Source organism: Parambassis ranga, chromosome 9 (assembly GCF_900634625.1).
Source record: "Parambassis ranga chromosome 9, fParRan2.1, whole genome shotgun sequence".
Lineage (NCBI taxonomy): Eukaryota > Metazoa > Chordata > Actinopteri > Ambassidae > Parambassis > Parambassis ranga.
Genome location: NC_041030.1, coordinates 7,787,048 through 7,799,289, shown reverse-complemented (window position 1 = coordinate 7,799,289; position 12,242 = coordinate 7,787,048). Strand labels below are relative to the sequence as shown.

Genomic DNA, 12,242 nt, shown 5'->3' with positions numbered 1-12,242 from the left:
CACAAGTTGAAATTCCAATGTTGCCTTCACGTACATTCAGAACAGAGCACACTCGACATGGTCTCTAGCTTTTCTCTAGAATACAGCCTCTTTGTGGTATTAATAACTTCACTTAACTTGTTTTATAATAATCATTAGCGATATAGCTATAAAGGGTGGGGATGTGGTTCTTATGACTTCTTATTTGGTAAAATAACGAAAAGATAACTCTTTGAGTTTTCATACGGGTTTACGTTTGGATAAATAACCTGGATTATAACAACAGCTTTTGGCTATAACTCCACACATTTTTCACAGCACCTGAAGGCAGCACCATTTACGTATATGGTCGTTTTGGGTGAACGATGAAGAAAACATGGTAATGTTATGAGTTGGGAGACGATGCCAACCTGTCAGACAACGCGATTGGACAGAAGTGTTTGTCACACTCATGTGTGGACCCGGTTTGTTGTGTTTGAACGATGCACGGCGCTGTTTGTGGATCCCGCTGTTACTTTATGATCAGCAGAGCGGACTGGATCAGGAATAACGGAACACAGCTGACAGGCGGATCGACCGCTGGACTGGTAAACACACGGGCGCCTGTTATGCATCAGAGTCTTGTAAGCTAAGGACGAAGCTAACAGCTGCAGCAGACTGGGAATAACAAGGCAGCCCCTCCGAGTTGCAGGCAGGTGGGCCAGAGATGGGAAATGATACCGCACTGCTCCAAATTCATCCGCTCGAGCGCAGGAGGAGAGCCCCTCCGGCCGAACATCCTCGGAGAGAAACAGGGTTGGTTGTTGTAACACTGTAACGCACAGTTTCTCTGCTCTGCTGCACTCTCAAACAGCGCTGTGTTGTGTTTTTGGTGGCCGGAGCCTGTTTGTGTGTTTCATCACTTCACAGAGATGTCCTTCACAATGGAGGATAATCTGGAGTCGGGCTGGGTAGCCGTTCGCCCGAATGCGTTTGAGGAGAAGGAAAAGCATAAATTTGTTTTTATCGTCGCCTGGAATGAAGTGGAGGGTAAATTTGCCATTACGTGCCACAACAGGACCGTCCAGAGGAGAAGCTTTGCTAGGGAGGCTCCTGCCGAGGGGACTAGTCTGGATGGGGACAAAACAAAATGGCTCGAAAGTCCCGTCAGGGATAAACTATCTAGGAGCCCTAGCAAGGGAGCCACTGAGGCTGCGGTCAAAGGCGGCAGTCCTAAAGCCAAGTCCATGTTAATACCAAAACCAAGTCCTGTGAAAATTAAGACAGGGATTAAATCTGCAGCGTCTCCCGTTAGTCCTGACACAGAGGTCTTGACATCACTGAGAGAGGACCCGCTGCCTCCGTCATTGGATTGCCTGGACCTGGAGGACTTGGACAGTCTGGCCAGGGAGGACAGCAGCTGGGCCGGACTCTTCTCCTTCCAGGATCTTCGAGCTATCCACCAGCAGCTGTGCTCAGTAAACTCGGTCCTGGAGCCCTGCCTTCCGGTGTTTCCGGAGGAACCGGCCGGGATGTGGACGGTGCTGTTCGGCCCGGCGGAAGTATCCGAGACGGAAATGGATGAACTGTGCTACAGTTTGCAGGTATACCTGGGTCACGCGCTAGATACCTGCGGATGGAAGATCCTTTCGCAGGTTCTATTCACGGAAAACGACGACCCGGACGAGTACTATGAGAGTCTGAGCGAGCTGAGGAAATCCGGGCACGAGGAAGCGCTCAGCCGCTCAACCAAACATCTGCAAGAGGTGAGAGTGTTGTTGACGCTGCAGCCTCTCAGTGGCTGTATCACTTGACATCTGGAACAGAAAGAGCATGACAGTCTGGGGTTTCATTACACCAACTGATAATGTAAAGTGTGATGCACTTATATACACGACAATGCAGTGTACTTTCAAGAACATAAAAAGATATGATACATCTTCATAAGCCACATAAATCTAAGAACTTATATCGGAAACATCACTTTCTGGGAAATCGTAGGATTTTTCTTCAGTCTATGCAGGTCACAGTGCCAGTGATCATGTGCATTATATAGGATGAGTTTATGTCAGTCATACAAGGTCATCATGTGCACTTTTGAGATAAATTAAACAATCAAAGTCTGCATGGAGGAACCATACCAGATTCAAACAGCAAAGTTTTAGCACTTAATGCAACGGAGCAATTCCATTGGCTGACAGAGAGGGAAGATTTAGTAAAATCAGGCTGCAAGTGTAAGCACATCCTGTGTGGAATATAATACTGTCAGCAAGGCTGCTGTCTCCTGCTTACACAGCTGAGAGACTCAAGTGCACACACACACACAAATACAATTAAAGCACCTTTGAAAATCAGGTGGTTCAAATTGAGTGCAAAGTAATTTTCTGTGATGGCACCGCAGCTGTCATAACAACAGATGATAGCAAGAGTCACCATAAGCTTGTAAACAATAACAGCATATTTATTTATCAAATTGACTCTCATTGTGTCAAGAATCGACACACACCATAGTTGTATTATGTAGTAGAAAGAAGAAGAAAAAAACATTAGTAATGACCGATAAAACATTTTTTTGAATGTGGCAAAAATCTAATAACGTTTTGTGAAATAATTTTAGATCCCAAAACCTTAGACATGCTGCAGGCCCGCTCCTCCTACACACCAGCAGCTAGTGATTGACTAGCTGCTCTTAAAATAAACAGACATTATATTGATACTCACAAGCTCTCAATTTGTCCTGCTGATCAATGGTGGTAGATTAATGCATCCTTGACTCATAGAGCCAGCGGGTCCTCCGAGAGAGCAGGTGGGAGAGACATTTAATGGATGCATAATAGAATGCAGTAAATATACCAATTACAAATAAAACACATTGACCTTTAACTGCAGCAGGCATGTTTAAAAAACAAATATGTATTTTTCAAATCAAATTAAGCAAATTTAAATGATGGTTACACAGTTTATGACCTCATGCTGATGTGTTTCTGTGATTTTCTGGTCAAGGCGTTTCCGCTCTGCTCTGCTTCTAGCAGTGAAAGCAGACTGTGAGCACCATTAGGCGAATAACCCACATGTCATTCCACCCAGTCAGTCCCACACCCACTTCTGTTCAAGCAGCTCACACACTCAGAATAAAAAGAAAGAAACCAGAGACAGGAAGCGTTGCCTTTCCTTTCCTGAGCAAAAAAAGACAAACAGCAATCAAACAGCAGAGCCTTCCTTCTCAACAACAAAGATTTTCTCCAGTTGTTTGTCAGTTTGGGATTTCCAGTTTTCCGGAGGGGGTCTGCAACCTGAGTATGGAAGATGTGTTACTGATCTTATTTAGCTCTTTTATCAGAGCCAGTCTTCTGTCAACTCTGCAGGGACAGCACTCTGTACTTTATTCAAAATCATTTACACTTTGTTGTATTGTAGGATTTAACACAAATACACGCACTGGATCATCGATCCTCCCACTCCATTTAAGGGGCTGAGTGAAAGGCTATTTTAGTGTTTGCTGGTAACCTACAGGACTGTTCAGTCTGGCAAAAATGTGTATGTATTGATCTTATTCCCAGCAGCAGAAAGGACTCTGCTCAGTCAGACCTTATCTATGTGCCAAGAGACTGCATTGACACATGCTGCTATTATTTACAGTTACACAAAACATCCTCCTAGTAAAGTGCAAGTTCTTGGTGCCAGGCACAACTGGCCATTTCAGAAACTGCAGTTTTTTATGTCCTTGTAAATTGGGTTAATACTTTTAACCCCTTACATTTTATATAGATACAAATTGATGTGGATTGCAAGTCCCTTACTAGCATGGTCTTACTTATTTGTTCTGATATTTTGAAAGGTGTTTTATGTGTGTTGACAATAATAAAAGTAACATGATGTTTGTATTTAATCCAGCTGCTGGAGAAGCACAAGAGCATGGAGAGTATGGTGGAGCTACTGGACCTATATGAGGAAGAAGACCAGGCCTATGGCAATCTGCTGGAGGCTTCTACACAGCTCTACCAGTACCTGCTGCAGCCCTTCAGAGATATGAGGGAACTCGCAATGCTACGCAGACAGCAGATCAAGGTAACCGGTCGCACATTTTTTAACTTCAGAGGAGACAGAGAGACATTCTTGCCTTGTTTTGTGGGGGTGGGGGGTTTTTCAGAGTTTGCACCTAAATCATTTAGTGACCCAGACATTTTCCAGGGACTCTTTGGCATTTTATTAAGCTCTCTGAGTCAAATGGTGCAAGGAGGTGTTGACCTTCAAAGGAAAAAGATACCAAATAAAATGACTAAAGGGTAGTCTGGCTCTATTGTTTTTCTGACCAGGGTCTGATGGGCCTAGATTCAGTGTATCACTGTATCTCTACAGGCACTGATGAAAACATAATTGATTGGTCACAGAAAATTCTCACGTTTCTTAAATTAGGGCGTGCATCTAATGCATCAGTGTAAATGTACTGTACATGCTTGACTTTGATGTCCTGTATATACTGATAAGATGTAGTACAGTGGTGGGAGGAGGATAAAGTGTATCAAATTGCAAGGAGAGGCTGGTGAATGGATAAATGGTGGAAAGGCTTTGTTCAATCATTGGAGCGCTGATGGCATATTTATATTTAGCTTCGTGACTCACACACAGAACATCAATATTATGAAGACTTGAGTATTATGTTACCACCTAACATCCGTCAGCTGCGAGAACACACAGCCCAACCCTGGATGCAAACACCTCCCTCTCAATTTTATCCATTTTCCAAAGTCGCTGAAGTACCGATGGGTTGTGGAACACAGGGCTTGAGTGACATGCTGTCAGCTGGAGTGCAGCCCCATGGATCTCCAGTTTCCTGTTGTCTCACAGGGACGTGAATAAATCATGTGTGTGGTCCTATAGGTTTACTGCAGGTACAGGTTGTGCTGACACACTGGAATTAGCAGGCACGCAGCAGAAAATTGAAGATGGAGTCTCCAATTTAAGTTTAGTCTGATGTAGACAGTTTGTGCTTTTTGGTTCCTGCATGATCTATTTTCTGACTTGACCTTCATCAGTTGAACCTTATGTACACATCTTTTACTCTGGCAGTGGCATACATCAGGGCCATTGACTTGACCAATGTACTGATACATTCCTCTTCACACTACCTTCTGTTGATATAGATGTAATACATTCAGGGTGAAAATGTTCTACCAAGTAAGTTTCTCCTGAAATGGAAGTTCTGAATGGCTTTGCCAAAAAGACGGGTAAAAAGACAGGTCCCACCGAGATTTGAACTCGGATCGCTGGATTCAGAGTCCAGAGTGCTAACCATTACACCATGGAACCACCTGTGAGAGAAGAAACATGAGAGGGAGTGTACTCTTCAGATGACAGTGGTCACACATACAAAATGTGCCACAGCAGTTTTGACTGGGCTGAAGAAATACTACTAACATCTAACTTTGTTCACCTACCAGAATGACAGGGACTGCAGCCAGGCTGTTCTGTAGTGCTGACACAGCAGTGCTGTGGAAAAAAAGTTTGGCTATGCGAGACTAATACGGGTGTGGCTGAACAAATGTTCTCACTCACAGTTCCTCCAGAGAGGTGAGGTCTCAGCTAAAGACCGTTCCTCAGCAATGTTTTTTTAGTGAATGAAATGTTATTACAAAGACAGAAATGGAATTTAATATTAGGGGTGAATTTCAAGGATATATGATTCATGGAGTCAGTGAAACAGAGACACCGCCCAGTCTGTCAGTCTCAGTATTATGTAGGTATGCCAGACCTGACAAGCAGCTAGGTTTGCTTTTTGTCTTGAAGCGCTTTGCCTCTGTTGTAGGCTCTTTTCTTCTCTGCCGTCACTCACTGGTTTTTCTGTAATGCACAAACGTGTCAGCACATGGGAACTCTGAAAGGCTTTGCTGGAATGAAGGAAATATAGATTTATGAAAATACAGGTTCCACCGAGATTTGAACTCGGATCGCTGGATTCAGAGTCCAGAGTGCTAACCATTACACCATGGAACCTCCCATGAGAGTGAGAAGGTGAGTGGTGAGTGTTAACTTAGCATTTCTAGGTCTATTTATAAGCTGCCTAGTGTCTAGCTTAGGCTGAGCGAGACTCTCTGTAGCTCTTCTTCTTTTGAATTTTCGTTTTCCTTTGCTAGACACTTCTGGTCTTCTTTTTCTGTCTTTTAAATAGTCCTTTGGGATTAAATAACCTGGAACGATAAAAGGTTGCAGCCTCAAATAACAATTGAGAAATGTAATTGAATTCGAAATGGAATATGTCTTTATATCTTACTTTATGCATCTGCAAGTCTTCATGTTAAGGTCGATCTACTAAGTTACAATTGCAAAAATCATTCAATTCTAAAACAACATAAAGGTTGCAAAAAAGGAATGTGCAGAGGGACCCTGCTCAGGAAAGTGCAGTGGTGAGTGATACTGGTGCACTGCTGAATAGTGCAGTGTGAGCTGAGCTGCAGCGAGGTTACTAAGGGTCATATGTGTGTTGCATGGCTCCTCACTTTCCCTTACATGTGCTGCATAGGCCCATTGTGTTTTCACCACACACATTTCATTTAATGACATATTTTAATCAGCCTTGCTCCCTATTGCTTAGATCAATCTTTGTTCTTTTTTGGACAGAAAACACTGTTAGGCTACACAGTTGTATGCATTTCTGTTTGATGGGGGGTGTGGTGTAGACAAACACCTAAAGAAGAATTTGTACAACAGTTGCTGGTCCTTTCATATGTATGAGTGTAGCTCCCTTTCCAGGCCTGCTATTTGTGGAGAAAGTAATGAATGTGTATTCATCAGCCTCATAGAATGTAACCATTTAACTCAGACTCAGTTTGGGTTGCATTAACGGTAACTGGCACGTACCGTATGTGTGTATCATGATTTATATAGCAGAGGGGAACTATCCCTGTTTTGTTTTAAGCCACTCTCCTTCTTGCCACTAAGGGGCAGTAATGCAGTAACCAACAACCAGTCTGAATCTTTCATGAGAATGAAGCAGTGTTGTGTCCTGGGTGCAGGTTTATCAAAGCACACATCCACACTTTATCTTTTTTATCACACCAGATAAAGCTATTTAGATTCCATTCATATCCATCCATCTAGCCTTTCATTTTTTTAAACCTCTTTTGTTCTGTATAGCTGTCAGTAGTGAGAGGTGGGATATACCCTATATAGGTCACCAGTGTATTGATGGGCTAACACAGAGAGACACACAGCCATTCACACTTACACCTATTTCCCCACTAACCTAACATGCACATATTTGGTGGTATTTATATTGTATCTACATATGTGTGTGTTTAATCCTGACAAAAAATATGTTCAACCTCTCATCAGATTTCCATGGACAATGACTACTTGGGGCCAAGGCGGATTGATGCTCTGAAAAGGGAGGATTGTGATTGGCAGAAAAAAGCTCAAGAGGCAGTCCTCAACATCCAGGAGTTTACTGTTAAATACTTTGAGATCACTGCCAGAGCCCAGAAAGGTACAGTATGCCATCACAACAGTCACTGCCAATGTTCAGTCAATAAAGCAGCAGTGGAATGGAACACACACACACAGAGTAGTAACATTGGCGTGTTATTGACCTGTGTGTGGTTTTGAATCCCAGGGCTAATGTGATTTGGTATTAATGAGGCAGCGCAGACAGCCGTGCTTTGACAGGGACAGGAGGAAACAAGGACAACCTATTGATCAATCAGCTCTGCCAACAGATTCTGTTTTATCAGAGTTACTCCCTATGTGCCCCTGCTTATCCCAGTTTTTTTTCTCCCCCACTGAATGGTCCATTTATTATCTGACACTTATCAGATCAGAAATCAAGCAAGTCAATAATGTAAAAAAACAGTAATGTAATATCTTAATGTGGCCAGTAGATGTCTCCCTTTATGTTGAAACAGTTACTCCTGTGAGACTTTAGTCATCACAGTGAAAGAAAAGAAATTATGGGTGAAATGCCCACTCACTGAACGTGTCTGTGACTCACTCTCTGCAGGGCACCCGTCACGTTTAAGTGGGTGGAGGATTTGTTCAACCACCTCTACAGTATATTTTTTTGTGTGTGCAGGGGTGTATGAGCGCATGAAAGTGGACCAGCGTAAGTTTGGTAAATCTTCATGGACAGCAGCAGTAGAGCGCATGGAGAGACTGCGCTACTCTGTCGCCAAGGAAACCCTGCAGCTCCAGAGAGCCAGGGAGATCTGTCTGGAGCAGAGGAAACACACGCTTCGAGATGAGGTGTGGTAGTAAAAAAGGCCAAAATGTTCATACCTAAACACACACACAGTTTGGTTTGTGACTGTTTTTTAACATGTATCTTCAGATGCAGAGTCTGTGTAGTAGTGAGGACGCCATGGCCCTCTTAGACCACATGGAAACACAATACTATGAACTCCAGCTTCAACTGTATGACATCCAGGCTGAGATTTTGCAGTGTGAAGAGCTGCTCCTCACCGCTCAACTTGACAGCATTCGCAGACAGATGACAGGTATTTTAAGTGAATCGACCAACTGAATTATATACTATTGAACATAAATGATGTGGAGTCTGTCAAGATGAAAGAGGCCATATAACTGTATGTGTGTATCTGTGCTTTCAGAGCGTCAGGATGAGGTGGTGTACTATGACACCTTTGAAAGTGCAGATGATATAACAGAGGATGATACTGCAGAGAGGGAAGAGCTGTGCAAACTTCAGGTCAGCGCTCGACAGCTGGAGGCAAGACGGGGGCGCATCACTGCCAAACGCTCCTATCTGAGGAACAAGAGGGTGCGAGTCACATTTTTTCATCCCAGACAGTTGTCACCTCAGCAGAAGAGAAACTTTTTCAAAAAAAATCTTAGGTTTTATACTTTGATGCTGAGATATGACACTGACACACATAATATTGTATTACATTTCTGTGTGGAGCAGTGTGGTGATGTTTTTATTTTCACCCACGTTTCTGTAGGAGATCTGTGTATCCAACCACACTCAGAAACAGCAGAGACGTCAATCCTTGGACTCCATATCCCACCATGTCCTACAGGTAGATTTTTTTAATTATATTTTTGTTACTGGTTGCATGTTAAACATTGTTAGTAATGGGGTTCTTGGGTAGATACTGGTCAACAAAGAACTTCCTACAGCCACGCATATATTTTTCATTTGTTTCTCATTCCTTTACATTACAAAGCTTGTTTGCCAAATTGTAGTTGAATTTGTTTCCAGAAGTTGCAATCATAACAAATTGTGTCTCATATTTTTGAAAATACTTTTTCCAATGTAATCTAAAACTACATACAAGCACAATGTATGACGGACCATAACTCTCCACCTCTGAATTTTCTAGTTAAGAAAGGAAGAAGAGGAAGATGAGGAAAGGAAGAACACCAGAGTAAGTCAAGAGAGGCAGAGAACTCTTGATAGACTACGCACTTTCAAACAGGTATGTGCTCTTCTATTTAATTTCAACACACCTTATACCTCATCTCATATTTTTCCTTCTGATTGATTCTTATTTTATCTGTGTGTCTTTATAGCGGTACCCAGGCCAGGTGATTCTGAAGTCCACTCGGCTACGTGTGACCCACACCAGAAGAAGAGAGCGAGGAAGAATCATGGAAATGAGCAGTGTGAGTGAGAAAGAGGAGCTTGTGGACTCTGTGTGTGTCCAGACGCAGGGCCAGCCGCTGTGTCTGAGTACCAGCGTGCAGACGGACCCAAACCCAAGCTCCACTCTCACCACTCAGCCTGTCACGGTCCTCACAGCATCGCTTCCTCCTCTGCCTGTGCCCAGTCCTGCAGACTCCTCCTGTTCTCCCTGCTCCTTTTCCTCCCTACTGGCATCACCTGTCTCCCCTCCTCCTCCACCTCCACCACCTCCACCACCCCTGCCATCTAAGGAGGAATTGTCGCCTTCTGGGAGCCCAGGTCACCACGGACAGAAGGCTGAGGGGAAGGGTGCATCTGAAGAGCTTGCTCTCTCCCCACTTGGCCCATTTATCCCTCGCTTTTTTGACAGCAGCCAGCTGGTGAGCGCCCGCAAAAAGCTGAAGAAGACTCCAGAATTTGACACCCACAGCAGAAGAGGTAATAGTAATATTTCTTATGGCTTGTTACATTAGCTCATTACAGTAGCCAATCACAGTCTGTCTTCCTTATATCTCCCTGCATACAGTGAGTTCACCGATGGATGAGGTGCTCGCATCCCTGAAGAGAGGCAGTTTCCATCTGAAGAAGGTCGACCAGCGCTCCCTGCCCCCTTCAAAGGGCGAAGATGACCCCAACAGCATACTCGCTCAGATTCGCAAGGGGGTCAAGCTTAGGCGTGTCCCGTGTAAAGAGAGAAAGGACCAGGGAGAGTTCCCTGCCTCCACTGACCCCCTGACCAGGAGCATCCATGAGGCACTGCGCCGCATCAAAGAGGCCTCACCAGAGTCTGACTCTGATGATGATGGGCTGTCTGGCCATGACTGGGAAAGCTAGGCTTAACAGATAACAAACACACACACACACATGTCTGCACCTTCTGGCTGCAGCACTGTACTGTAAACACACACACACACAATTAATCATTGAAGCTTGCACAGAAACAGTCACACATACCTAAAGACTATGCCAGACTATGACTAGGCCAGAGTCTTACATCACCAACTCACCAAATGCTCCAAAGGTCTATGGTCAACCTGTTCATTTCACACTACATTCACCATCATCAAGGACATGTGTTTTTATTTCTGTTGTGTGTCACTGTGGTTTTATTCCAACTGTACTGATGCCATGTTTGTTTTTTTTACTTTTATCAGCTGTACTGTTGAAAAGCTCTGCACTCACCAACACACTGCACTGACAAACGTACAACTGAAACTGTATATGGAATGTTTTTAGTGCTGAGAGGTGTGTGATCGTCACTCACCCCACGTAAAGCATTAGAAATGAGAAACACAAATAATGAGCACAGTAATGTGAGAGATTGAAAAACAAATCCGAGATTACACTGGGATCACCACGTTCACTGCCCAGCAAATGTCACCTCTTTTTTTTTATTTTACCAGTGCACTCTGACTGAGCCTCACAATGTTGCCCTCTGGTTTTGTCCTGTCTGCTTGTCTAATCAGTCAAAGCCGTCTGTGACACCAGATTGGTACCCCTCCCCCCACTCATGTCCTCTTCCGGCCTTTCCACTCACCCCCTGTCTGGGTGGCGGAATATGTATCGACCCATCTGTTCAACCACAGCATATGGCAAGGCTGGGTAAAGATATAGAGTACAGTAGGTTCATCATTATTTACCACATCTCTATCTCATCTCTAATCTGAAGCTGGTCACCTATAGAACAAGAGGATTAAAAGGTCGTCTGATGAATTTCTTTAGCAGTGTGGAGTTTGAGGTCAGTATCAGTGGTCTTTACAAAGTGTGGGCAGGTTAGGTTGATGTTTACTGGACTTTGTATGTGGGGTAGTCACGGCAGAGCTGAGAAACTGGTCACGCCTGTTTGAATGATGGATGGTAAGTGGGAGGCTGAGATTCTCTCAGCACCATAGGGAGTCAATGTGGGCCGTGGAGCAGGCGGTCGTGATTGATGCGGTCTCCTCTGGCATCTTTTTCCTCTTCTCTCCTCCCCTTTATTGCATCTTTACTTTCTCTGCACTTAGTGGGCAGAAGCGCACAGTAGGAGGTCTGTTACTCAGAGTGCTGGAAGTGAAAACATGCTCACTCGCACATGGACTCACACTCTCAATTCACAGCCAACATGTGCAGAAACATTTCAGTGGCAAAGCAAGTCACAAAGTCACTGATGTTTTCAGCACTTTGATGACACACACTCGGTCTGTACAGTAACAATTCTGTTGTTTTAATCACTGCTGAAACATATATCTTGTCATAGTTGTTTGAAGACACTGAACCACTTGTGGACCTGGACCTAAATAACCGACGAGAGGACCAGTGGGAAGCAGAGCAGCACAGGAATTCACTCACACTTGAAGAAAAAAAGTGGATTCACAAACTAAGCTCTGAGCTTCGGCATGCATTGTCTTAAAAAGCTTTGATGCAACAATTTGTGCTTTTTCTTGCTCGTGTTGATTCACAGATTAACCGTGAGGCAGACACTAATGTAAAAACAAAAAGAAACAGGCACTGGTGTTCTGTACAACACACCTTGAAGATACCTTAGTGCTTTAGAGGTTTTTATTGTTTTCCCAGCAGAGCAAACCTGAAGCACTGATATGCGACTTCTGTACCCATCAGCACAGTGTTCTTCCGTGGTACCCTCATTATGTAGCATGAGACCGATTTAACCCTG

The 12,242-nt window shown here is 43.9% G+C and overlaps 1 protein-coding gene and 2 non-coding genes across 3 annotated transcripts; 1 reads left to right on the top strand and 2 right to left on the bottom strand.

Annotated features, from left to right (window-relative positions):
• Positions 1–343: 343 nt before the first annotated feature.
• Positions 344–12,049, top strand: LOC114441945 (junction-mediating and -regulatory protein-like). Its single transcript, XM_028415143.1, has 10 exons — positions 344–1,724; positions 3,853–4,026; positions 7,291–7,441; positions 8,024–8,193; positions 8,279–8,444; positions 8,556–8,725; positions 8,907–8,984; positions 9,288–9,383; positions 9,478–10,027; positions 10,116–12,049. Exons 1-10 carry the CDS (start codon positions 891–893, stop codon positions 10,421–10,423), a joined length of 2,697 nt encoding a protein of 898 aa, XP_028270944.1. The 5' UTR covers positions 344–890; the 3' UTR covers positions 10,424–12,049.
• On the bottom strand, positions 5,197–5,268 carry trnaq-cug (transfer RNA glutamine (anticodon CUG)). Its single transcript has one exon. It is a non-coding gene; the product is annotated as a tRNA-Gln (tRNA).
• trnaq-cug (transfer RNA glutamine (anticodon CUG)) lies at positions 5,881–5,952 on the bottom strand. The gene has a single exon. It is a non-coding gene; the product is annotated as a tRNA-Gln (tRNA).
• Positions 12,050–12,242: the final 193 nt, after the last annotated feature.